Source organism: Nomia melanderi, chromosome 8 (assembly GCF_051020985.1).
Source record: "Nomia melanderi isolate GNS246 chromosome 8, iyNomMela1, whole genome shotgun sequence".
Classification (NCBI taxonomy): Eukaryota; Metazoa; Arthropoda; class Insecta; order Hymenoptera; family Halictidae; genus Nomia; species Nomia melanderi.
Genome location: NC_135006.1, coordinates 10,528,603 through 10,553,718, shown reverse-complemented (window position 1 = coordinate 10,553,718; position 25,116 = coordinate 10,528,603). Strand labels below are relative to the sequence as shown.

General features: G+C 31.0%; 3 protein-coding genes, 1 long non-coding RNA gene and 1 other non-coding gene across 18 annotated transcripts in view; 2 read left to right on the top strand and 3 right to left on the bottom strand.

Moving 5' to 3' along the window:
* Positions 1-14: 14 nt before the first annotated feature.
* LOC116427480 (leucine-rich melanocyte differentiation-associated protein) lies at positions 15-6,619 on the bottom strand. 8 transcript variants are annotated; one of them, XM_076370033.1, is made up of 7 exons: positions 6,342-6,445; positions 6,200-6,244; positions 6,017-6,113; positions 3,186-3,330; positions 1,924-2,299; positions 1,457-1,551; positions 15-596 (listed from the first exon to the last, which is right to left on the bottom strand). In XM_076370033.1, the coding sequence occupies exons 4-7, from the start codon at positions 3,192-3,194 to the stop codon at positions 477-479; spliced, it is 600 nt and encodes a 199-aa protein (XP_076226148.1). In that variant the 5' UTR covers positions 3,195-3,330; positions 6,017-6,113; positions 6,200-6,244; positions 6,342-6,445; the 3' UTR covers positions 15-476. The 8 variants fall into 8 exon arrangements, with proteins under 8 accessions (XP_076226148.1, XP_076226149.1, XP_031833751.1 ...); XM_076370034.1 differs by lacking the exons at positions 6,017-6,113; positions 6,200-6,244; positions 6,342-6,445 and adding exons at positions 3,403-3,491; positions 3,610-4,141; XM_031977888.2 differs by lacking the exon at positions 3,186-3,330 and having other exon boundaries at positions 232-596.
* TRNAP-AGG (transfer RNA proline (anticodon AGG)) lies at positions 6,526-6,597 on the top strand. The gene has a single exon. It is a non-coding gene; the product is annotated as a tRNA-Pro (tRNA).
* A 126-nt stretch (positions 6,620-6,745) lies between the features above and the next one.
* Positions 6,746-8,726, bottom strand: LOC116427479 (non-homologous end-joining factor 1). Its single transcript, XM_076370031.1, has 4 exons — positions 8,541-8,726; positions 8,048-8,366; positions 7,811-7,967; positions 6,746-7,737 (listed from the first exon to the last, which is right to left on the bottom strand). The coding sequence occupies exons 1-4, from the start codon at positions 8,724-8,726 to the stop codon at positions 7,515-7,517; spliced, it is 885 nt and encodes a 294-aa protein (XP_076226146.1). The 3' UTR covers positions 6,746-7,514.
* Positions 8,727-9,515: 789 nt separating this feature from the next.
* LOC116427483 (uncharacterized) overlaps positions 9,516-25,116 on the top strand; it is a 51,657-nt gene continuing 36,056 nt past the window's right edge. For 4 of the 6 annotated variants that reach the window (XR_004235083.2, XR_012999179.1, XR_012999180.1 and 1 more), the window contains exons 1-2: positions 9,516-9,631; positions 12,861-12,975. This is a non-coding gene — a long non-coding RNA (uncharacterized LOC116427483). Of the gene's footprint in view, positions 9,632-12,860; positions 12,976-18,201; positions 18,301-23,258; positions 23,397-25,116 lie in introns of those variants that run through there. The other 2 variants (XR_012999181.1, XR_004235084.2) reach the window with 2 other exon arrangements.
* LOC116427478 (putative inorganic phosphate cotransporter) overlaps positions 11,612-25,116 on the bottom strand; it is a 41,675-nt gene continuing 28,170 nt past the window's right edge. For both annotated transcript variants that reach the window (XM_031977879.2, XM_031977880.2), the window contains exons 5-7: positions 20,195-20,344; positions 11,981-12,355; positions 11,612-11,906 (exon numbers count right to left, since the gene is read on the bottom strand). In XM_031977879.2, coding sequence (XP_031833739.1) covers positions 11,745-11,906; positions 11,981-12,355; positions 20,195-20,344 — 687 coding nt within the window. In that variant the 3' untranslated portion in view covers positions 11,612-11,744. The remainder of the gene's footprint in view (positions 11,907-11,980; positions 12,356-20,194; positions 20,345-25,116) is intronic.

The window sequence follows — 25,116 nt, the reverse complement described above, 5'->3', positions numbered from 1 at the left end:
AAAAACAAGAATATATTTTGGAAACAATTTTAAGAATTTTGTAACCAAAATCTTGTATTAAGTTTGTATATTGATAATATAAATTCATGCCACACGCCTAACCGTTTCCGTTTCCGTTTCCGTTTCTGAACACCGAACGCTCACAGCAATAAGCGGTGCTCATGTGAAATGTATATGAAGAAATAAAATGGTAGATCTACTTACCTTATATGCTATACACCTTACTGTGTATGATTCAAAATTTTAAACGTTTATTTATGTTTAATTATGCTTTATTAATACACGTATAAAAAGATAACATCTATAAGATAATAATTCAAACAAATGCGACGTCAGGCACGTAGGTAGGATCTTTGTCATGATTATACATATGACACGTATTAAAATCAAAAACTTTGTGCAACTATTTGATATTGAACTTACTCTACGCGACTAACTGCTGTTTTCGTCATTCATTAAAGAAACAGGGCCGTAATTTAGTTCGAAAAATACTTCTCGACTCCACTGGGTTCACGTTCATAGATCATTGTTCGATATAAATCGGTTTCCTTCGGAATTCTTCCCGGAGTATCGATACTTACACTTACCGAATGCACCTAAAACAGAATGAAATAACAGATTTATTATAACACAATAACATTTAATTGCAATTAACCCCTCGTACAATACCAAACAACATTATCTAGGTTATCAAGGTATCAGCATTCAAAGTTGTCGGTTCGTCGGTAGTGATTCTATCTTTTCAACTTATTTTTTTATATAAATTTAAAGTCCCACAATTTTATGGAATTTAACTAATCTTACCAAGCGAAATACAAAGAAAAACAGAGAACCAAAAGATCTAGAATGTCTGAAAGATTTAAAAGTACACAAAATCATATCGCGAACATATACAACTCGTAGTTTAGATAGTCAATATGTATGTTTGGTTTATTCGTGTACACGCGAACATGTAAATTAATTATTGGAAATGCAAAAGAACGTTTCAAATGAAACTTCTTTGGCGTAATGAAGGAAATCTAATATTTAATCAGATTTCGAAGCCACTGTAATTTTCTTTAAATGGAACTATGCATCTTCATTGATACAAATTTGTTTTGTCTTTCAAAACGAAGTTAATGCGTCAACTATTTTAGTAAATATTCATAGTAATCGTCAACTTCTGTAGATCGTTTCTTTCTTTCCTTTCTTTTTTCTATTCCTTCTAAATTTCCAAAGAAACCGTCTTTCGACAAGGTTACCGTTTTTTGTTATTACCTCGGAAACTCGTGAATACCCGGAAACTGTTACTGAAAATATGGATTTGAATATAATCGAATTATATTCATCGATAAGGAACTACAGTCACCTATTTTCCGAATAGACAAATTTCGGAAGTTATGATTTTATATTTCACAGCCTCCTTTACACCTTCCAAATGTTACATCATTCAAGCATAAAACATCTTTTAACTTACAAAATTTGTATTCTTTTCTTCACGTTGATTTTTTCCGAAACTAAGAACAATAAGAGAAAGAAAGATATACAGGCTCGTATTCAGTTCACGAAAATCTGTAAAAAGAAGCTACCGTTAACCCTTTGCACTCGAGAATATTTTTCTCAACAAATATTCATTATTTTCTGATAAAATATCAATGACATGTTTTACAACTAACATAAAGAAATACCCTGTATAAATTAAGTGACAGAACTAGTTTATTTCGATGTTCCATGTGTCGATACATTATATAAAATTTGATAGTGAATTCTAAATCTGATCATTTTGTTCGGTCAAATCAAATGGCGATTGAAAGGCGCCGCTCGAGTGCAAAAGATTAAATGTTATAAATTCGACAGAAGATTAACATTTGTTAGACAGTATTTTATCGTTCAGTTAAGTTAAATCTGACTGAAACCGCTATATAATGCAATTAAAGATTGTACCTTTGTGATCATGAGGATTCCGAATTGATGTTGGGAGAGGAGTGTAGTGGATGTTGAAAAATATATCATCCATATCGTCTACCGTGTTCGATATGAATGTCGTGGAGAATTCGGGTGCCAATTTCACGGTCCTCGAATATTTTCCTCGAATTTCCGCATCGATTCTCTCTTGCTGCGTTACTGGACGCGAATCTAGGAATCGAAGACTCGGAGGTAACTCATATACCGCATACAGCCTGTAACGATTATAATCCTCTTCATCTGTGGATGGATTGGTCAACTGGTCAGGACATCCCGGATTGCCCAACAGACTCACGTACACCAGATTCGGGCAACACTCTTGTATTCTTTTTAATACGGCATCGATGTAAGATATCTAAACGTAGAAACAAATTAACTAATAAAAATAGTACGTCTGAAACCGTTACAAAAGAGTTACCTACATAGAATTATTTGCTTAAGTTACATTTTCTATTAGCACTAGAACTACCGAGCATTTAATACGGTTAATATGTAATCCGTATAAAAATTGTAACAATAGATTATTGTCAGTTTTTTTAGACAACCATTATAGTATTCAAATGAAACTATTTATTTTCAAGATCATTTCAATTATTGAATGCTTTTAAGATATTAATAATTGCGAAACAAAAAGATCAAAATCAGTAATTTTAATTGGTACGGTAGTTCTAGTGTTAAGATTACTTTCTTTCGCACCTAAATAGCGCTATTTATCCACTTTATTATCGATATGTACTGATTTCCCAACTCTGGAAGTTAAGATATTAATCCAATTGAACACTTATTGGACCATTTAGACAGAAACGTATCCAAGAACTGCACAATAAGATATTGTTTCAAAGAGCATTATCAAAAGCGTGAACAGAAACAGACCAACAAACAGTTAACAAATTAGTTGAAAGTATGCCGAGAAGGCTTCATGAAGTCATAAAAAACTGAGGATACCGAACTTCATTTAATTGTCTGATTTCAGTCGTTTTAAATTATATTTCTTTACTTATGATCTTTTGTCAACATACTTTCCGCGCATGGTTAGTATAAAAAGTATATTGTTTTTTAGCAAATAATAATCATGCGTAGTTCATCGTATTATATAAAACTCTAAACTATACAGGATAAATGATTGACAAATATTAATCAACAGTATATAACAATAATAATATTTGCCAATTATTTATCCCGTGTACTTTGGATTTTTCATTTGGAAACAAAAACCGCATTCTTTTAAATTGTCAACTTACTTTTCGCATAAGTATATACAGCCCCTTACCATTTGCAATCCACCTCCGAATTTGATAACGGTAGGAAATTTGTTATGTTTATCGCAGTATTTGATTTCTCCCATACATTCATTTTTCCATTTGCTTTGAAGATATTAACATTTTTCTACAAGTTAAAAACTGCTTTTATGTATATATTTTGGGAAATTTATACTATTACTTTCTACTATGTATATACATGTGATATCGGGCACAGCAGACGGCGTTGCAACGAAGAGTGGCACCCTGTAGCGCGACCTCGGCGTCGTCCAAGCCGACACTCTTCGACTATTATAGGACGAAAAGCAGAGTTTAAGTTGTTAATTTTAACCCTTTGAACTCTGTAGGCTCCAATATTGCACCAATTCCAATATTAAATATTTTAATGAATTTAAAAAAAAACTACCTTCAGATTATTAGATCTTCCAGATATACAAAGTTTGTAGTGAGAAGGGAATTAAAGGTCTAAGAAATGTTGTAACATTATTAATTTTCTGTACGACTATCATCAAAATTGGTAGAAGTTGCTGACACGTTATGAAACCATCTAGAGTGCTAAGGGTTAAGGAACTACGTGCGTGTGTATGTATGTGTATGTGTGTGGAGGGCGGAGGGTGCAATCCGATGCATTTTTACGACGAGTGCAGTCAAAAGGCGCACGTGAGTGAACTTCGACCTGCGAGGTGCGATCAAAGTAAAAAAAAATACATATACAAGATGTCAAGGCATTCATTTCATATTTTCAATCACTTTATATTCAAAATTTTCAGGAAACAACACTCTCATCTATCAGATAATAATGTTTCCATACAGGTCATTATTTGGGAATTCAACACATTATTCTTCTTAAAACCAATTATTCCAACAAGTAATATACCTATTTTAATGTACCCATATATGCATTAATTTCTGATATATTAATTTCAATACTGTTTTTAATCTTACTATATTAATTTTATTAAAAACAATATAAACTAGAATTATGATAGAAGAAATGTTTCCATAATAAAGTGAATTTAAAAATTATAAAAGTTAAAATGACTATATGATGAATATATACGCTTGCAATGAAAATAAGGAAAGAATTTTAACTGTTTAAATTTTCATCATACAAATCGCATTATTAAAACAACAAATTATGAACTCTTAATTATGAATAGAATAAAATGAATAAAAATGTCAAATTTTCCTTATATTCAAAGGGAAACATAACACAATTTAAGAATATTTTAAAAACTGCAGACAATTTTATTAACACTATAAATAAAATACAATAAATTTTTATACAACATTTTTTCGCTACAATGCAGCCATAATATAACATATTTTGTTTAATAGATTATAGGGAGCAGTATTAAATAATTGAAATACTGTTTAAATTTCTTACTAACAATATAACAATACAATACAACAAGTTTGACAAAAAGAGATATCTTTAATAAGTCATCTATAGTAGCTAAACTAATAATATGTTTAAAACTTTTCCTGTAGGTGCTGAATAAAAAAGGAAAATTGTATAAAGTAGAAAACATTGAAATTTCAAAGACTTTTTAAATAAAGTATAATGAAATAAAATGTTATTGTAAACATTCAGGAACACAAATCTAAGGAAAAATAAAAATTACAAGTAAAAGTCAATAATTCACGATATTAATAATTAAAAAATTGTATAGTTTCTTTTACTTTTGATTTCTTAGAATGAAAACTTGATATGAAAAGTATTTTTTGGTTTTTATAACTTTATACAATAAAAATGTAATAAATATATTATAATGAAACAGTTTTTGGAGATTATGTTTCAAGTAAAATTAAAACTTACGCAAGATGTACTTATGTAATTACATATTTATGTAACTGACATTGCTATATGTCTCTTTATCGTTTGGTTATTCCTTTTTCTTAAACTATATTTATTGTTATTTTCACACATAAATTTACTATTATTTAAAAAAGTAAAATATAAGAAATTCAAAATGTTAATATTTGAAATAAAATAAATATTTGCTTTTTATGTTTCAAATCTTAATGTTTCTTTTGTTCCAGAAAATATGTTCAAATTATTAAAGCTATTGTCAATCCTCAAAAATATCTAAATATTTTGTCCCAACGTATTAACACAGTCAAAGATTTGAAATTCAATGTTTTTGAAGCAATATGTTAATGACTATAGATATATATTTTCTTTACTAAAAATATTTTAATTATTTAATTGTGAACATATTTTCAAATTAATTATGTATCATCTATAAGTTATACAAATATTAATAAATGTTCAATAACTATTAATGTCATACACTATATCAGAGTCACAACGTGCTTATGACTAAAAACAATACAATTTTGTCAAATTTTTTCTTTTATCTTACAAAAGTACTATCTGTGCATGTGTTTATATATATAACTTAGATTTATACATTAAAAATTGAAACATGAAGATCGAAAAATTACTAACAACCTTTGGATACACACATATTCAAAGATTAATTTCTTATTTATTAGGGATGCTTTTAATTGATTAGAATTCAGATTGCGAATTTTCATGTAAATTTCAAATTTTACAGTTTGTTAGATAAAAATCAAAATAAAAAACAAAATATATTTTATACATTAAAAAATGTACTAAAATTAAAATGAATCGAAGCTTTATCAATTTTTAGCCAATTGTCATATGTTTATGCACATTTGTATGTACATATATATAATAAATATATAATATAAATATATGTATTTGTTGTAGATATGAATTTATATAGGTATACACATGAATGTTCGCAATCGAGACAACACAAAATAAAAGAAGACAAGACACAAACCTTGTTATTATTTAAACTCAGCGTGGTCAATGTCGGCATATGAGGCAAAGTTTTTAGGTCCCGAAGTTTATTGTTATCCAGTATCAACACTTGTAGCCTTTGGAAATGTTTGATAGCGGTGATTGAGGTTAGTTCATTGTAGGAAAGATCTAAGCTCGTACAATCATAGCCGACGACACCTACCAAACCTTGTGGAATCTTTTCTGCACGTTGGCCCGTATACCATGCCTAAATTGTTAAAAAAACACGTGTATGAATAAACCATATATAAAAGTATTGTTTTAAAAAAAAGATATGTCACAAAATGAAAATATATGCCGATTACCCGTCCACCTCGCACGGTTAACGCACTTCTGTTGAAATCTTGTTGCCCTTGTTCCGCCATTTTCCATACAAGTCACTATATAATGAAGGAAATTATCATAAAACAATAAGAGTGATAATACTTCAGTTAGACAATGGAGTCATTATTATTACAATAATTATACACAAGAGAGGATCAGTACCGTGGCTCGTTGGTCTAGGGGTATGATTCTCGCTTAGGGTGCGAGAGGTCCCGGGTTCAAATCCCGGACGAGCCCAACTTTTTTTTCTTTCTCAAATGTTTTATTACTGCTGATAAATTTCCTTCGTTTTCTTGAAAATTAGCACTAATGCAATTAATAATATAATAATAATAATAATAATAAAAGTAATAATTTTATAAATAAATAATTTTCCATGTAAAAGTGGTATATAAATAGAATAATTATTTATTGTAAAATATATACATATATATAATTCATACTTTAGATTAAATAATGACAATTTCATTATGTACAATTTTTCATTTACAATTAAAATTACGAATTTATAAGAATATATATTTGTATTGTATATTTTTATAGTTAACATTGAAATATTTTTAAAATACCTACAATTTTTGCATGCTCCATCCATAAAACATTAATTTTCAAACATATTTCTATGTTTCACAATATATGATACATTTATATATCCACAATACAAGAAAACAATTGTTAGGTTCTATGTACTCAGTGACCGTAAAATGGGTCAATTAAATTCCTTTTATACGAAATTAGTAACTGCAAACCTTAGATCAACGAATTTAAAAATTTGGTCATGTAATTCAGTTCTTAAATTTCACATTTAATTATACTAACAATAGCTCTAAAAATGTTCTGCTAATATGAAGGAAAGAAGTAAAAAAGATTCTATTAAAAATCTTCTATTCAAAAAATTCAAGGAACAAATTCAAATAAATGTCAGGCATGATCTATTCTTTTTCATACCCGAAAAATTTCATTAAATACTTCTTTTTGCACTTTTCATATCTTTGGAGGTATTTGTTGAGAAATATCAAAATGCGATATCTCCTATTTTTTTTCAAATGCAAAATATGAGCTATTTATCTAAAGGTATTATGAATACATAGGGCTCTTTCCTTAAAATATTGCAAACAAATTAGCATTCTAAATTCTGTGCTTTTTGCATTATTTTATATAAAAGTATTTAAACCTTTGTGTAATCTTTTTATAGGTTTTTTGTGCATTGTATTTATAGTTTTTGTGTTGCTATTGATTACTTTTTTTTTACCATTTGGTGCTGCAATTTTAATGTTTTTTAATGTATCTTTTTCAGATTCATTAGTGTGCTCATTGTTAGTAGAGATAATTGAACTCTGTTCCGTTTGTGCCATACTATTATCCTTACTATTATCACTGTAACATACAACATTATAATTTTTATAGATTTAATAATTTCAAAATCTTAATATTGCTTTAATTTTTGTACCTGGTAAAATTTTGACCTATTTCGCTCCATTTCCACAAGTTGAGTTCATTACAAAAATTGACACATGTTTGAAACGCACTATTATAGTTGATTATATTGGGAAATGAAATGGTCGTATTTAGCTGTTCCTCATTAAAAACTTTTGTTTCAATATTCTCTAAATCATCAAATGAAATATTAAATTTTATGTTAGAATGAGGAAGGATAAATATATTTTTTATATAAAAAAACACATACTTCTAAGTAATTCAACGCCTTCTGCTTTATATTCTGCAATTTCTTTGTCTTTCTTTTTTACCAAATCTAAAAGGATTTTATATTGACGATTTATTTCTATTGATGATAGACACAGAGGTTTAGTTATCATTTCCCAAAAATCTTGTGGTGTTCCTTTTGATAAATTCAAAACAAATTTCATTGAACCTCCATCTATCTGAATACGTAGTTTTATTTGTTGAACAGAAGCTTTATCAATGTATTTTTGTATGTTATTTAAAATATTTGCCACAATATTTTTATAATTAAGAGCAGTAATGTTTAAAAGTGGATTGAGGTCCTACATACAAAAAATAAGGTTATAAACACATACAACTTTTGCATATAAACTGTAAAATGTAACAACATTCTTTTCAACATGCAAAAAAATATTGTAATATTAATTTCTAGACAAAACTCCAAATCTATATATAAATCACATGTAACAAAATACATATATTTTAAGATTAATTACCTTGCATCTTTTATAAATAATTTCATCTGTCAATATCTCTATCCATATTTCAATAAGATTAGTTAAAATAACTTCTAATTTGCCATCCTTTTGTGTAACAGAAATCATATAAATCTTATCATCTATTTTAACATCATTCCATGTTCTTTCTTGTTTATATTGATCAGCAATCATTTTTTCTGACATTTCCAACAAGTTTTTAATAATGCAGAATGTACATTCAATATAATATTGCCATCTCTCAATCCAGCATAACCTACATTACTAACATGAGATCATAATTTTTCTACGATGATGCCACAGCATAGATAAATAAATGGATGAACGCTGCAACTTACGGAACATCGTGTGATATGTTCTGAATTACGGTGCAATTCAGAAACCTATGTCAATAATCGCGAATATTTGTTTTGTTTCTGAAGCAGTGAGTTGACATATACATTGCCGCACAAAATTGTGAGTTCATTGTTTCTTTGAAGTTATTTTAACCCCTTGGCCTATAACCACGAGTGAGACATAATCGCGACATAATGAGTACTTAAAATTACGTTTTTGACAACATATCCAAAAATCATCGAAATCGACGGAAAACATCCCAAACTAAATAATTACCAAAATTATTTTCGCAATATCAAAGGTAAACATTAAATATAACAAAATATATTGAATCTATTAGATTTTGAGGGACAAAATTGTGAGCACACTCACAAACAGTGTTCTATTATCAATTTAGCAGCACGTTTAGTGATGTCAAAGTCACATGACTAACATCTGGAGAATCTCTGTAAAGTTGGTATTGGATTTTATTTGAATTATAATCTAAGAGCAAGTATTCTAAGAAATGTAAGAATGCAAAGAAACAGTAATGAAACAAATGTTATCGAAGGAAAATTGATATTAAAATTATATAATAAACATAAATCCTATAGACAAATTGGAAATATAATAGAACGAAGTTAGTAGTAGCGAAACCGAATGCGACGAAGTAATCCAAGGACGTACTGAAACCAGAGCGTCGCTGTTGCCATAACTACAGAGCCGAGCGCCGCGAGTGGATTTCTCCCTTTGTCACTAATTCCTACAGAAAACAGGTAAAGTTCTACCGATATCCTTTCAACCTTTATCTACTCAGACCTCCGAACCAATCAATTACTCATTTATGACACTGCTTAACCCTTTTAGTGCCGGGCGAAAAACGGGTGCCTGTGCGAAGATAATCGGACGAATTTACTAAGGTTTGGGAAAAAGTTCATAAAAGCCAAACTAAAAATATTTATATAATTCAAAAAAAATTCTTGCAATGAAATTAAACCATTTATAACGTTTTATAAATTTTGAAAAATTGAAATAGAATTCTTCTGCAATGCGAATAGTAAGGCGCTATTGGATGCGCAACGATATATCGTCGCTGGCTCTTTTCGCAAGTGTTGCAAACAACGATATATCGTCGTCCGGCACTAAAAGGGTTAACCTCCTACTTCACCATTTTCCTTTTCCAAATTTTTCTTGCATATGTACATAACCATATTGCGAAATCGAACGATACACCGTTATTCTTAAATCTACTGGAATTCTGTTAGTTTGTAACATTGTAGTTATATTTAGTATAATAAACGTTATACATGAAACATAAGTCTAACGGAATACAATATAATAAATAAGAAATGTTATTGGAATGAAAGTTTTAATTTCCATTAATTTGTACACATATTAATAAATACAAACAGATTTGAATTAGTAGTATGTATATCTACTTTTTAAATATTTTACAAGTTTTAAACGCGATAAATATATATTTTATTACATAAGGAATAATGTATTTTAAATTTCAAGTTATTGAAATGGCAAAATAATGCTTCAAATTAGTGTCAATATATGCAATTATGTCGTAATAGATATTTGAAAATTACAATTGTCTATAATTGTCTTAATTATGTCCTTTCTCAATACTTGTAAAAGTATAACAATAATATTATTATAAAAATAATAAATATTAACGTATTATAACACTTTACAAATTCTAAGTACTTTGTATATGAATTAATTTACTACATGCCATCAATAAGATGCAAATTAGTTATATGGGGTAGTAAAAAAAATATTCAGACACTTGAGCAATTTTTATATATCTTATATTTTATAATATGTACTCACTAAGAGAAATAAAAAAATATCTAATCAATACAGGTTTTAAAAGTAATGTTTTCAATGAAAAATCAACATTTTTATTTATTAATGTTAAATCCCATAAGTAAACTTCTTTGCAATACATACTAAATATATAATCAAAGGGATGACATAGAAAAATTTGAAGTATTATTTCAAGGTTCTACAGTCCAAATTATTATTAACACATTAGAATAGTGAACAGACATAGCAAATGGTATGAGAGTAATGCCTACTAAATTGGATGAATATTGACGATTTATACTATGTTTGCAATTATGTGACAGTTAATTTGTTATAACAGTTCTTTGTTAATATTAATAATAATCTTGAGTTCACAACTGTATAGTTATATATGTTACATATACAATATACTTATATATTAGTACCTATATTGATTAAACATCTTTTACCCCTTTTAATGACTACTATAAACCCTTCAACTATCAGACTTCTCAGAAGATCATTATTTGATAAGGTGGCATGCTGATTCACAATTGTCAATTAATTAATTCATAACCTTTTACATTTTATGAAGCATTATTATATATTATGTTTTACGTATTTTGCAGTATGCACTGCACTTGTTTTTTTGTGAACTAATACCTTTATATAATTCATGTATAAAACATAAACTCATATATTTATTCATTCAGTATTAGTGCTTATTTATGCTGGAAGATTTAATTGAAAGAGGTACTATAGATAGAAAAGAAACATAATTCCTTGTTTAACATCCTTTTCTAGAGACATTGATTTTTGAAAATAAAAATCTCTTTTCTCATCGAAAACAATAATACGAGTTCTTTATATTCTGTCTACTAGTTATAAATATAAATAGTGTTTAGGAACTCATTATAGTAAGGAAAAATATAAATATGTTTTTAAAAAACAAAAGATTACAAAACAGTAAATTAAAAATAATAAAATAGAATTTTACAAACTAACTTACAGAGTACAAAATAATATATTGAGTACATAACAGAATGGCATTTCGTACTAACTTTAATAAAAGTAGTTAATTTGAATCATTCACTTTTACGCTATAGAATCTTTTATACTTCGTTTTTTAATCTTTGAAGATGTAGGATCATTCCAGGATTGAACTTCAGCTTTACCAAATACAATAAAAACTAAATTTCCTATGAAATAAATAACAGCAGAAATATAAAATACTATTGACCAATACGTTTTGTTCTCCTGAAAAAATAAATGACATATTATAAATATAAGTATTTACATAGTTACTGTAAAATTGTTTTGATTATACTTACATTATCAAGAACAATAACTCCACAAATTAGTGGAGCAATTATTGCTATTACGGATGCAATGCAATTTGTAATGGACATCATTGTTCCGGCAAAATTAGGACTTAGATCAATGTGATTTATTTGAAATCCACAAAGAGCTCCAGCATTTAATCCTACAGCTATTGCAAGAATAGCTACAACCACACCACTACTCTCTATAGGTATTGCAGCAAGACAAATCAAAGCTATTGCTGGTCCCCAGTGTGCAACAGAGTTGCACACTTTTCTAACTATTCCTCTTGCAACACCTTTTTGCAGTGCATAATCAGATAGCCAACTCATTGGAAAACTTAAGATCCACATTGTCAAGTATGGTAGTGCTGACATTACTCCATTCTGTAAAAAAAAATGTTTAAGAAACAACAATATAAATATCCTAAATCTATCATTAACAATAACTGTAGGAATCAGTTATTATTAATATGATTATAATTATAACTTGATATAGGTTTGTTAAATATACCGATATAAAATAATAATTTTAAATGACTATGCAGATTCAATTATTTTGTGTATTTGATGTCAGAAATAACTCTAAGATTCAAATATAATATAGCTTATGTAAAATCTAACATAAGAGAGTTATTATTCCAGTTTAGAATTGAAACACAGCTAGTCCAACATTTATTTCATTTATCAAATATTACTGTGTACTGCCAAAATTATGGTCAGAACAATTTTCAAAATATTTTCAAGTTATGTTTTTTTGAATTTTTTGCGGAAGATAGATGTTTTATCTTATTTTTCTATCTGTTAGTTTTTAATTTTGTGGAATTAAATGCTGACATTTCTATTAAATATTGTATTTCGATCAATTTATCTACGAGTGTAATATCTACAGTGCAGCTCCCATGTCTACAGCCGCGACCACCGAGTTAAAAATGCACAGGGGCAAGGGAAACCGGCCGCACACTTCAACAGGGTCTTTTCAGGAAACACAGTAGCCAAGTCTCCGTGTAAGTAAGCATCTCTATGTAGTGTTTAATATAAATAGGTAAAAGTAAATAGGTATGGAGAAGGTAACTCACAGCGAGGTGGAGGTCACTATGGAGCTCGCGAGCTCCCAGTTCGACAGTCCTGCATTATATTTAAGTAACATTTAAGGGGATATGCAATTGTGTAATCCTAAAGAACATGTGTGATCTTAACATTTTTTTAACCTCTGTATATATAATTGATAAGAAGCAAAAATTTCAATAAAGAATATTAAATAATGTCTTAGTTGCACATTCATACTTTCTTTATTCAATAAAATTGTAAAACAAAGTTTTTCAGCATTGTTTGAATTAAGTAAAATTAATTATCCAGTAGAATTTTATTAGTTTACTATCAAAGGAGATTGAAATGTAAAAAATAAAACGTTTTTGTGACTACTTAAACAAAAATAGATTATCTTCCAGTATCAATTTTTTAATTTAGAAAAATTTCAAAAATATTTTTATGTATACCTTGGGGGCTAAAACCGGTGGGTGTATGTATAAGTAGAATTGATCAGACTTTTGACTTTGACAACATAAGGTCAATGAAATCTGTGAACTGTGTCCTTTGTAATATATGTGTAATACTAACCATAACCGTCTTTCTTGAAATAACTTTAAATTCCGATAGAAGTATTACTTCAATTTTTGATTTTTCATTACAACATTAGAAAATGTTAATTTTTGTGAAATTAAAAAGCACCGTATAGTACTCCATTAAAAAAGGTCATTAATCCTAATATTACATATTAGGGTAAATAAAGATTATTGTTTAGAAAATACTCTATATTAACATTCATTTTTATTTAAATTTATAAAAGTGACAGTTTCAAATTCTTCAGAAGGCCGTAACTTAAAGTGTCAGAATGATAAATAAATGAAATCTGAAGTACAGGTCAGTACTTCGTAAAGTATTCGGTAACAGACTGACTCTAAAAACTATCTTGAAATTGCATATTTCAGACAGCTTTTCCATTGAAAGTTCTTAAGATGCCTCTCTATTATCACGGTTTAAAATCGCCGCGACATTCGAGAATTCTTTTAAAAAAATCTGCCAAATTTATCGAGAGAATCTGTGAAGGTTAATATTAAATTAAAAATTAAAATCGAAACTACAAGATCGTTGTACTTAATTTCTATTATATTTTGTTCTGTATAATATAAATAATTTTGAATTTTGATTTATTATTCGATGTGGTAAGTAACACACATTATTTTGAAAAGTTAGTTCCCCTTTTCGTTTCTTTCACTTCACTATACGGTTTTGCATCAGACTGGCACAACAGATAATGTACTATGATATGATTTAGAAATATGATCCTTTGTGCAGGGGTGCTATATTATTCTATACCGACTCCCATACTTCATCAATTTTTTCGTTTTATAACTTATCAAATCTTCCGCGTGTAATCTTGTATGTCTAACTGAATATAGATCAGTGGTTATATCGTTTGCTGTTTACGTAAGAATGGTTTAGAATAGTTCTTATAATGATATTTTTTTAATGTATTATTTGAAAAAGGTATATGATTGTTTCATAAACAACTAGTTTATTGTTAGTTCTAACAAATGTTTTGGAAGTATTTACGAGTATATTTTGGTTTGATCTTCTGTTATTTACTGCTATAACTTTTAGGGTACTCGGATGGAAAATGATCAGTTTTGTTTTCAATTTCGTTATACAGTTTTTCCAAGTTAATTTTGTGTTCGTTTAATTGAGCGTGATATTACCTAACATAAGTTTTTCTGTCTGGAGGAGACAATAATTTCTGATTTAATTTAAGAAAATGTTTAATCTGAGGAGCATTAATAGTGCGTACATAGGTTATTTTGTACAAGTTTTGTACAATTGAACACCGTTGTAGGCTTTAATATCAACAAGAGTTTATTTAATGAAATAATTAACAAATAAAACAAGCATCTAATGTACGTCCGCCGAAAACTCCGTTGTCCTACGTTATCTTATTCTCACTTATGCTCTCTTCGCTGATCCTATCATACTAGTTTGCCGTTCAGTTTCCATTCACTTTTAAAGTTCACCCCCAATTACTCTTTCTTTCTTCCACATGCATCCTCTTTTCACTTGCATCCTGTTCCTTGCATCCACAACCAGCATTCACTCGATCACGTATACACTTTCTCAATCACGTTACTCCCACGGTCCAGTTGCTTGGTTTTAAACATTCTTTCCTTGTACATTTTCATCCACTCAAAGTCATCAATGTCTTCAGTCACGCTTTCCCCAAACATACCGGCGCCACCCTATCCCAACATGACACCAGCCACACGTCTAACCAGTCGTCCATTTTTCTTTCGCGTATGATGATCAAGTCATCGACAAAGGGAAGGCTTTAATTGGTGAGCTTAGTAACAATATGATTTCGTTAGTTACTATTAAGAAAAGAGTAATGTTGAAGACTGAACCTTGCGGAACCATACTGAATTTTTGCAATAGTATTGTGCGGCACAGTATCGTTAGTTCATGTTTTAGATTTTTTGCAAAGATTAGTACGCTGCCCCGGAAGCTGAAAGATGTTTGTTAGTTCAGTATAACATGGAATGGAGGTGCTTGAAGCTGCTTAGGTGAAGGAATAATGATTTACTTACTGTGAGGGTCCAGCAAAGTCGATGGTTGATGAGTTTTTTCATTATCTTACATATTTCGTTATCTTTCGTTATCTTACACTATTGAATTTTTACTGGGTTTAACGATGAGGACGAACGTAGCATTCTTCAGGTTTCTAGCAACATCCTTCTACTTTCCCAAATATAGTTGTGAAGTTTGAACAAGTATTGTCGCTTTTCAGTGGATTGTTACAGATTCCATCAGGGCTCACCTCACCTTCAAAAGGCGAGTTAATATAACTTCAAGATCTTTACTATTTCTTTTTCGCTAATTCACCTTTAATAGGCTCTTGATTTGGAAAGTTTTATAAGTTAGGGATTCCATATTGTAGTTAGAGTTGTTTGAGTATTTACGAAGAGGTCAGCTAATAAGTTTGTAATTGTATTGGGATTAGCGGTGACTAATTCTTTATGAATGGAATTACATTGTTTTGATAACACAAAGTTAAGTCAAGACTGTTTAGCTTTTTTTAAAATATTTTTTTCGATTCAGTCCTCAATTTGTTTAATAAGATGAGATTTTTGTATGTCTTGTCTCGATGGTTTTTTTATAGCGGTCAATAAATTCTGCTTTACCAAGATACTGCGTAATTCTTTAATATTATCTGGATGTTAGATTTATATTGAATTCGAATTTCTTGGATACGATACTTGTTCTCGCACTGCTCGTAGCCAGTTGAAGAGTTGTTACCCTTGGAATATGGTTTCAGTTTGTTAGTTAAGTGTGCGAATTAATCTGGTGCGAAATCAGGGAGTCTCAGGATGATATCATTTCGTGGATGAATTGATCCATTAGATTGGAAAAATCTTTCTTTGGAATGTGACTTCTCGCGGATGAACCTGATGCGAACCAAGGAAGTCGGTAGAATTGTTAGTAGGCCTCGTAACACTATAATTATAATTAGCTGATACTATCCGAGTGGTAAGATTGTATCGTGTGGGAACGTTCAATCACTGCAATAGGTAAAGTGTAGTACTAAATTCTAACGTTTACCGGATAACTCAGTTATATTCTGAATCACTGTGAATTACAAAAGTATTGAGTGCCGCGGGTTGAATTTAAACGGATTGTACGAATAATTTAATTACTCGCCTAACGAGAGACTGACATGTGGTTTTTTTTCTTTTAAATTTAAAACTTCGATGCATAATTCAGTTTCTTATGAGAAGAAATGGTAGAAGTTTCAAATTAGTTTTAGAGTTAATAGAATTAAAGTTAATAGAAAATTGTCGACCATTAAGGGATAATATTTAAGTTGCTCGGTGTTAACGCACCGGCAATGCGGGATCTAGGAGTGATCGTCACGACTACCGAACAGAATTTTACCGGACTTGCGGAGTCTATAAGCTTAATTTTGATTCGAAAAGGAACTTTAACCCGATCTCACTGGAATAAACTCGTATGAAACGTGACTGACGCGACTTCACGGGTGCCTGTACGATTCTGAACCGACATGTGTGAAAATTAACGAGTTATATACAGGGTAAATCACGCAACGTGGCGATTCTAAATAAATTGTAAAATATGTTGTGTTCAGGTCACGTTCATTTTTTGTTTTTAATGGAATGCCTATATTTTGTTTTCAAATTCTGATGAAGCATCAAATTCTGAATAAAAAATCATTATACTATGTAGTAGTATACAACTTTGTTTACGACGGCAGGTAATGTTGTTAAACACTATCCTAGGCATTAGACGTGAAATATCAGAAAGTTATATAAAAACTGTTTTATTCTTCTTGTTCTACGACTTTCTGAAAACTATTTTGTTAATACCACACTTGCCTTAGTTGTTGCAATTAATATCTGAAAGCCTTCCGTAAAACTAGTAGTGTTGACCTAAAGAAACCTGTGAAACCTGATACCGTTACACACGAAATACATCCAAGGTATATTACAATCATGCAAGTGGTACTAACATATCGGGCATGATATGGATATTTTGTGCAAAACAATTTCGTATGTTTCATTTACAGTTACTCGCGAAAATCGTCCAACCATTGCGTCTACAATTTTTAAAGTATAAAATTTCCGGGATGGATTCACATGCAGAAAGTAATCGTATAATAGATGAAAGACTAAAATCATAAGAATATCTGAATAGAATTAGAAGAAAATCTGACAATTTATATACTAATAACAAAGTAGGAGGTATAAACATAACTTTTATGGGGTTCACAAAATTCTTACAACTTATAGAACAACGGAGCGTAAATTCAGCATCTGATATAATCGTAACATTTTAGTCTATGTTAAAACACAATTTAAAGTACAAGTGTTTCACAATGAATAGTAATTTTGTGAATTTCTGAAATGTAGCTACTGGACGGATCAAAACAAGTAAGAGTGGTTGTGTGTTAATAGTATTTCATAAAGAAGGAAAATCATGCGAGGAAATCATGGAAGCTTTAAATATTATATTATGGAAGCAAAGAAGCTATATATTAGCTGATTAAGAACTTAAAAAATAAAGGGAATATTGTAAATAAAGCTCATACAGGATGCTTGAAGAAATTGACTTCTGAGGAGGAGAAGCTTATTGTACGTGAAATAAAACAAACCCACGCATTTCTGTTCCAGAGTTTGCCAAGATGGTTGTTAGTAGTTTTAAGAAGGATGTACAGCGCAATGCAGCTGCAGCTTTTTCTTTTATAAGAAGACATATAAATAATAAAGGAATAAAAATATGTAGGTAACACAAATATCTAAGTAAAGCAAGCTAACACATTTACATGAAGAAATTGACTAGTTGCGGCTTCATTACGTTGCAAAGAGGTAATCGTTGGCATTGAGAATCACTGCCAGTACCTCAGGCTTCGCGTAACTATTTTCATTTATAACTTGCAGCCGAAATGCGTCTCGGAACTTTTTTCAATAGATTCCGCAAAGTAGATGTCTGCAGCTCAAAAGTGAAGGGGATTCGGCCGCGCGCTCCACCTCAGCTTGCGGCTCGGCCAGTAACAAAGACGTGCCGAAACTAATTCCGCCATTACTATCAGGCCGAACGCCATGAGTGGACGTCTCTCCTTGCCCCTCTTCACTTTTAAGCCACAGGCCGGCTGGGATCATGTCAGTAACGCACTGTACTCGCGGCACTTGACCCGGTAGTTATGGCGGCTCAGTTTCGGCATGTCTTTATTATAGGCCGAGCCGCGTGCCGATGTGGAGCGTGCGGTTGATTTTCCTTGCCCCTGTGTACTTTTAACCCTAAGGCCGGCGGAACTAACGCGAGGGGTGAATAGTACCGCCCGTTGCAGCGAACCTGTCATTTTTGTCCGAGTGGTCAAATTCGAAGGTGCACACCTTGCTCACACAAATTTTCCGGCACATAATTCGCTGATGCGTTCATATACACTAATCGGGTCGCGCGACAAAGACCGGGGAGAGCCGTTTACGGACTTACAATTGGATTTTTCGGAGCGACTGTTTCTGTCCCTATGACGTCACGAGTGCCAGGTTTGCTACAACGGACTACATATTTAATACAATTTTTATATAATTAATTCAAAACTGTAATGTAGTATAGAATAATATCAATTTTGGTTCAAAAGTGAAGAGGAGCAAGGGGACTCTTCCACTCGCTACACTTGGACCTCGGCATGTGCCAATAACGACCATGCATCCGAAAGCCGAGCGTTGTGAGTGGAAGAGTCCCCTTGCCCCTCTTCACCATTGAATCGAAAGTTGGCGTGACTAATGTGGGACCTCCACAGTAAGTAGCTATTATATACAGTCACGCCAGACAGGCATACATAGCTATAAGTGATAGAATGCACTGGTGCCCATATTATGTGTATTTATGCTTGAATTGTATGAATTTGAGAACGAAAAAATGTCAACTAGCTGGGTAGCTGGTCAATTAGTTAATCAAAGCAATTACCCGATCGGCCGATTTTTCTACTAACCTTATGTTAAGTTATTGTGTTTTTAGTGGACCAATTTAAACTTACTTATGCCGTTAAAGTAATTGGTTCCTTTTTCAAAGTTTTTAATGTCATCCATTTCATTTTCTCAATAAATAAACTTATGTATTTTTTTATGTTCATTTTTTAACAGATGTCCAGATGGATTTGGCAAGTACAATAAAATGAAGATTTTTTTTTCATTTGAAGTGAAAGAACTATAATACTATAAAACTATATACTATGTAACGACGTATTAAAAAAATGAAAGTTTTGGTAATAAGGAATACACAATTCAGTTGAAATAAAGAGAAAGTAGACTTTTTAGTTAAACTGATCTTGACATCCATTAAAAGTCGAGAATAAGATTAACATCTTACAGATCACTGTGAATCATATTTACGACGTCAAAGATTTATAGTTGGCCCAGTAAAACAGTAGATTATAATCATGGTGTCTGATTGCATTTTAATTATTAAATTTAGGTTATGTTAGAAGTATTAAAGTGCTGTTAGAAAAATAAAGGTATCAAGCTACATATAGACGAAACATCAAGTAGTATGAAGAATTTCCAAAACTGAATCGCATATGGACATATATACTAGGTTTGATATTTAGACGACTACGTTTCCAAAAAGTATCTCTATTATTTAGAATGAATTTGTAATTACCTGTGCTATATCGTATTTTAAAACTCCCTTCATGTATGATGGCATTTCGGTGATCAGAGTCCAGTATCCCCAGTTTTGACCACAATGGACGATTATGAGAGCCCACATTGGTACTGAAGTGAATATTGCTTTCCATGGCAGACTCTTCGTCTAATAACAGAATAACCATAGTGATAAATATTATCGTCAATTAAGCAATTTAATCTAATGCATATATTAACTTGGCTCAATATTAGTGACGATAAATCAGCGCTTTAATGTATAAAAAACAAGACTTACAAAAGTTTCTATCAATCTATTAACGAATATTTAACATAGTGTAAATATATACTATCTGTCGTTTTACCATACAGATTAAAATTTTTAGTAAATTACCGTTGTATTATTTAATTGACATATTTCTTTGCTATTATATGCAGAGTGTTTCATCAAACCGGAATTTTCCAGCTAATGTTGTGAATGGCTATTTTGATAACGAATTATAATCCGAAGGCGACAAATCATGATTAATTAGACGAGTTTATCTAAAATAATCCAATTTTACAAACATGTAAAGTAATATCTTTCGATTGTTGTCCGTTAAAGGTTCGTATTTTATATTTCTCTTAATTTTAACACTTAATCTGTGGATGGTTAATTTTTGTGATTCGTAGAAATTTAATAGTGTTTCACTAATTGTAAGATACTTATAGTTTCTTCAACCTACATTGAATGATTTAAATTTTTGCTCACCTTATTTGTAGAATTCGTATATTTAAAAATATAAACGAAAGATCCTAACAATTTTTAAAAAAGTAAACGTATATTTTTATAATTTTTGTTATGCTATGAAAATATAAAGTTGTACAATGACATAAAGGGAATCTTTAATAGTTTATGAACGAATGGTACTTTTCAAAATAGGTACCCTAGAGAGATGTTTCAATTTTTCTGCTATCATAATTTATTGTAATGTATGTTTTCGTACATATCCTGAAAGTACTGAAGGGTGATCATTTCTTACTGTACGTCTTCTTTAAATACTACAAGGACCAACTTCCTGTTGATCGATTTCGCTGATTTGATCGGTTATTCATTGTCGTCTTAGTTACGTTATTATACTTATTATCATTAAGATATGTTATGATACCTTATCTTGTTCCGTGTATGGAACACATCCCACACACGTGCCGGGTATCATTGGAAAACCCGGTTTTGAAGAATCCTAAACTAGTTTTGAATACTTATTAAGGATTTTCTCAGTAAATAATAGTTGCTTTTTCAATACAGATTTGAGCATAATAAATCGGCAGCCACTTTACGATCCCCTTTTCTTCTGTATAATTGCTTTAACAGCTTTCTACATTGATTTTTTGAACCAACTATGTCTTTCTGTTTGTCTTTTCTACGTCCAAACCATTTTATTTAAAAATTAAGCAACATTATGAGTATGACTGTATCTTGCTCCGAAATGTTGCATCGAAATTAATTGAGCGATATCATTATTTTTTTACGATTGATGTTCTAAAGCAGCAACTATTGTTCGCCTCTCATATTATGGCCGCCAGCTTGCGGCTTAAAAGTGCATTAGGGTAAGGGGAGACGTGGTGCTCGGCCCGATAGTTATGGTGACTTAGTTTCAGCACGTCTTTGTTACTGGTCGAGCCGCGGGACGAAGAAGTCTGACGACCAATAACAAAAACGTACCGAAGCTGAGCCGCCATAACTATCGGGCCGAACGCTGCGAGTGGACGTCTCCTCCTGCCCCTTTTTACTTTTGAGCCACAGATCGGCTTGGTTCACGTGACTGATTCAGTTATGCTGCTTGGAAATCCCAATGACAGAAACACGCTCGTTTAAATTGAGCATAATGTGTACAATAGAACCTCGATTAACAAAGTTACTATTTTCCGTAAATTTACATTTTTCAGAGTCTTGGTTAGGTCGTAATTTAATATTTCAAATTTTTTGGTGGTATCTTGAAATATAATCGTTCATATTTTAGGCGTATATTTTATAAAATATGAATTAAGTCAAGTCTCCGTTCATCTCGACTGTTTTACTGAATTTGTTGATAAACTAACAAAATGAAATTTTCCGTGTAACATGACAAACTCTGAGAGAATCACGTCATCGTGAACATATTTCTTGTATTTTTTGTATTGACTTCTACTAAGTCTTGCACGTGTATTTAGGCATATAAATGTGATTGAGCAAATTTGTGATAACGTTTTGAACGATATATAATGAGACACCTAGAAAGTTTAAAATAAATACCTCTGACGGAAATAGTTTATCATAATTTAATACCTTAAATTATTACTTTGAATGTAAACACCGTACTGTATCCTGTCCATAGAGTATGAAAACAATATTTTTTCTAAACTGCATGCATTGCAGTTCCCTTTGTGTTTCAAATATATTTCTCTTGTTCTTGTTATAAATTAATTGCTTGAAAACTATATCTCAATCTCATTATACATTCTTTCTGTTTCCCTAACGCATACTTAAAAAATGAAAGGAATTTCTACAGCTGGGTATATTTTTATATATTTCACCCAGCGTTGCTTCTCAATATATTAACGTATTAAGAATACTTTTAACATCTTTGAGTATAACGTGTAAAAGATATGCCCTCTATCATGCAACAAAGACGTATCTAAACCAATTTTTATCAGAAAAGAATTAGATTTTAATAATATTGAATTATTTTGGAGGAGTTTCTGAACTTCTCTCTGTATCATGTAAAGATAAATAACAGTATTTTAATAATAATCAGTTGCCTTGGCTGATATCTTGATCATCTATAGCATAGAAAATGAAGTACAAGTTTATAAGATAAATTATTATGTCAATGGCCTGTATAAGGAAAGTGATAAGACGTTCGCTTTAAACGACTCTTATCGATTCAATAACGAAATTTTTTATTTTTCAATCTGTGTCATGTTTCAGTAAACTTTTAGGTTAGCTACATATTTTTAGAAAATCAAGGAGAAAATGTCATTAAGGCAAGAAGGCAAAACAAAAGTGACACCGATAAAAAACTACTCAAACTCTATCCAATTTAGAACGATTTTATGTACAGTTCGCCTCGTTTGAGCTGAGCTTCGATCTCGTGGCGAAGTGGCTAGGAGGGCAAGGGGAGACGTCCATTCACCGCCCTCGGCCCGATTGTTATAGGCGGCTTAGTTTCAGCACGTCCTTGTTATTGGCGATAAAAAACGTAAGTGAGCGGAATGCGGCGAAGTGAGATGTGAGCCATTGTAGAATCATAGCAGAACCTATTGTACCCCATTATTACAGATATAGCTTTAGTCTAAAGAATATATAAAATCTACAAAATCATATAACTTCGAAGTAATATTTATTATTATTGCAAGTTTCGTATGGCCAAAAGAATATTTATTATTTCGTGGTACCATACTCGATAACAAGGAAATTTATTTAAATATGAAAAGTTAGAAGCCAATGAACCGCTTCAACAAAGAAGTCTTAAAAAATTAAAAAAGTGCAATTAATCAATTTGGTCAATGAGTAGCTCATGTATGTTTTCTAGGACCTATTATTCGCCTTTCATGTTACAATCGCTGGCCTGTGGCTTAAAAGTATACAGGGGCAAGGGGTGATGTTCATTCACGGCGCTCGACCCGATAGTTATGGTGACTTGAGCACGTCTTTTTTTACTGGCCGCGCCGCGGGACGAAGAAATCAGACGGCTAATAGAAAAAACGTGCCGAAACTGAGCCGCTATAACTATCGGACCGAACGCTACGAGTAGGCGTCTCCCCTTTCCCCTGTACACTTTTAACCCTTTGCACTCAATAGGCGCCTCTCAGTCCTCACTCGATTTGGTACAGCAAAATTATGAAGTATAATACGTAATGTCAAGTTCCGTAAGATACATTAATATGTGAAATATTAAAATGAAACAGCCTCTTTCTTTAATTTTTGTACGATTTCTCGTTAAATTAGTCTCATGAAATGTCGACTATATTTCGTCAGAAGGTGTGTTGGGTATTTTTGGTAGAAATATCTTGGAGTCTAAAGGGTTAAGCCGCGTACAAGCGGCCGTAACGCGAGCGGCGATTAGTAGATGGAGTATACGATCAATTCCTTTTGTCCTCTACCCACTTAGCTCAAAGATCGAGGCTTAGCTCAAAAGAAGCGAATGTACACTGGTTTCCTCTCCATTTGACTATCACTGCCAGTAAGTCTATTCTCCTTAACTATTTCATTTATTTATGCCAACATTCGATAAACGATTTAGGGAGATTTTCATGCTTTCAATGAGAATCTGAAAACGACTTTTGTTTCCATTACAGTAAGCTTTGGAAAGACAATTTTGAAAAAAGTAAATTTTTCTACTTTGAAAATTATTTACGCATTAATTGTAAAAGCATAACAAAGATGTTTCATGTAAATAATTCTACAACTTCTCCCTAAGAAAATGAGAACGTAGATTCATTGATTCAATACAGTGTGCTTCAAATGAAGTGCCATAAACTCTTTCGATATAATATTTACTTCTTTCTACAGTCGAACCTATATAGATAAGTTGAATATCAAGGGGATGCAAGAAAATGAGTTCGAGTTATAAAAGTTCCGACTGTATTAGATGAGGTATGGATGGTTTGGTTGCCAACAAATTTGTTTTAATCCTTGCTAAGAGAAATCGTCTTACTTTTATAAACGGAATTCGTCGATGTAAATAACATTTACTTGAAGCCCTTTTTTATTCTAAGTAGTTAGAATCGTGACGATAAATTAAATTCAATTTTAGGTACGGTTAGAAACAACAATGTATTCGCAACTATTTTGAATCTATTTATGAATATTAACAATGAGTAATAAGATTTTAATGGCAAGAATTTCTTATAATATTGATATAATGTTGACATTAATTTCTTATAATATTGATATAATGTTGACATTAATTTCTTATA

Coding starts and splice junctions, on each gene's coding strand:
- LOC116427480 (XM_031977885.2), bottom strand. CDS start 6,401: ATGGCGGAACAAGGGCAACAAGATTTCAACAGAAGTGCGTTAACCGTG. Junction 2,300..6,016: donor TGAGTTTAAATAATAACAAG/GTTTGTGTCTTG, acceptor TTCTACGTTTAG/ATATCTTACATCGATGCCGT. Junction 1,552..1,923: donor GAATCCTCATGATCACAAAG/GTACAATCTTTA, acceptor TTCTTTTTACAG/ATTTTCGTGAACTGAATACG.
- LOC116427479 (XM_076370031.1), bottom strand. CDS start 8,726: ATGTCAGAAAAAATGATTGCTGATCAATATAAACAAGAAAGAACATGG. Junction 8,367..8,540: donor TTATTTATAAAAGATGCAAG/GTAATTAATCTT, acceptor TTTTGTATGTAG/GACCTCAATCCACTTTTAAA. Junction 7,968..8,047: donor AGGCGTTGAATTACTTAGAA/GTATGTGTTTTT, acceptor TTGATGATTTAG/AGAATATTGAAACAAAAGTT.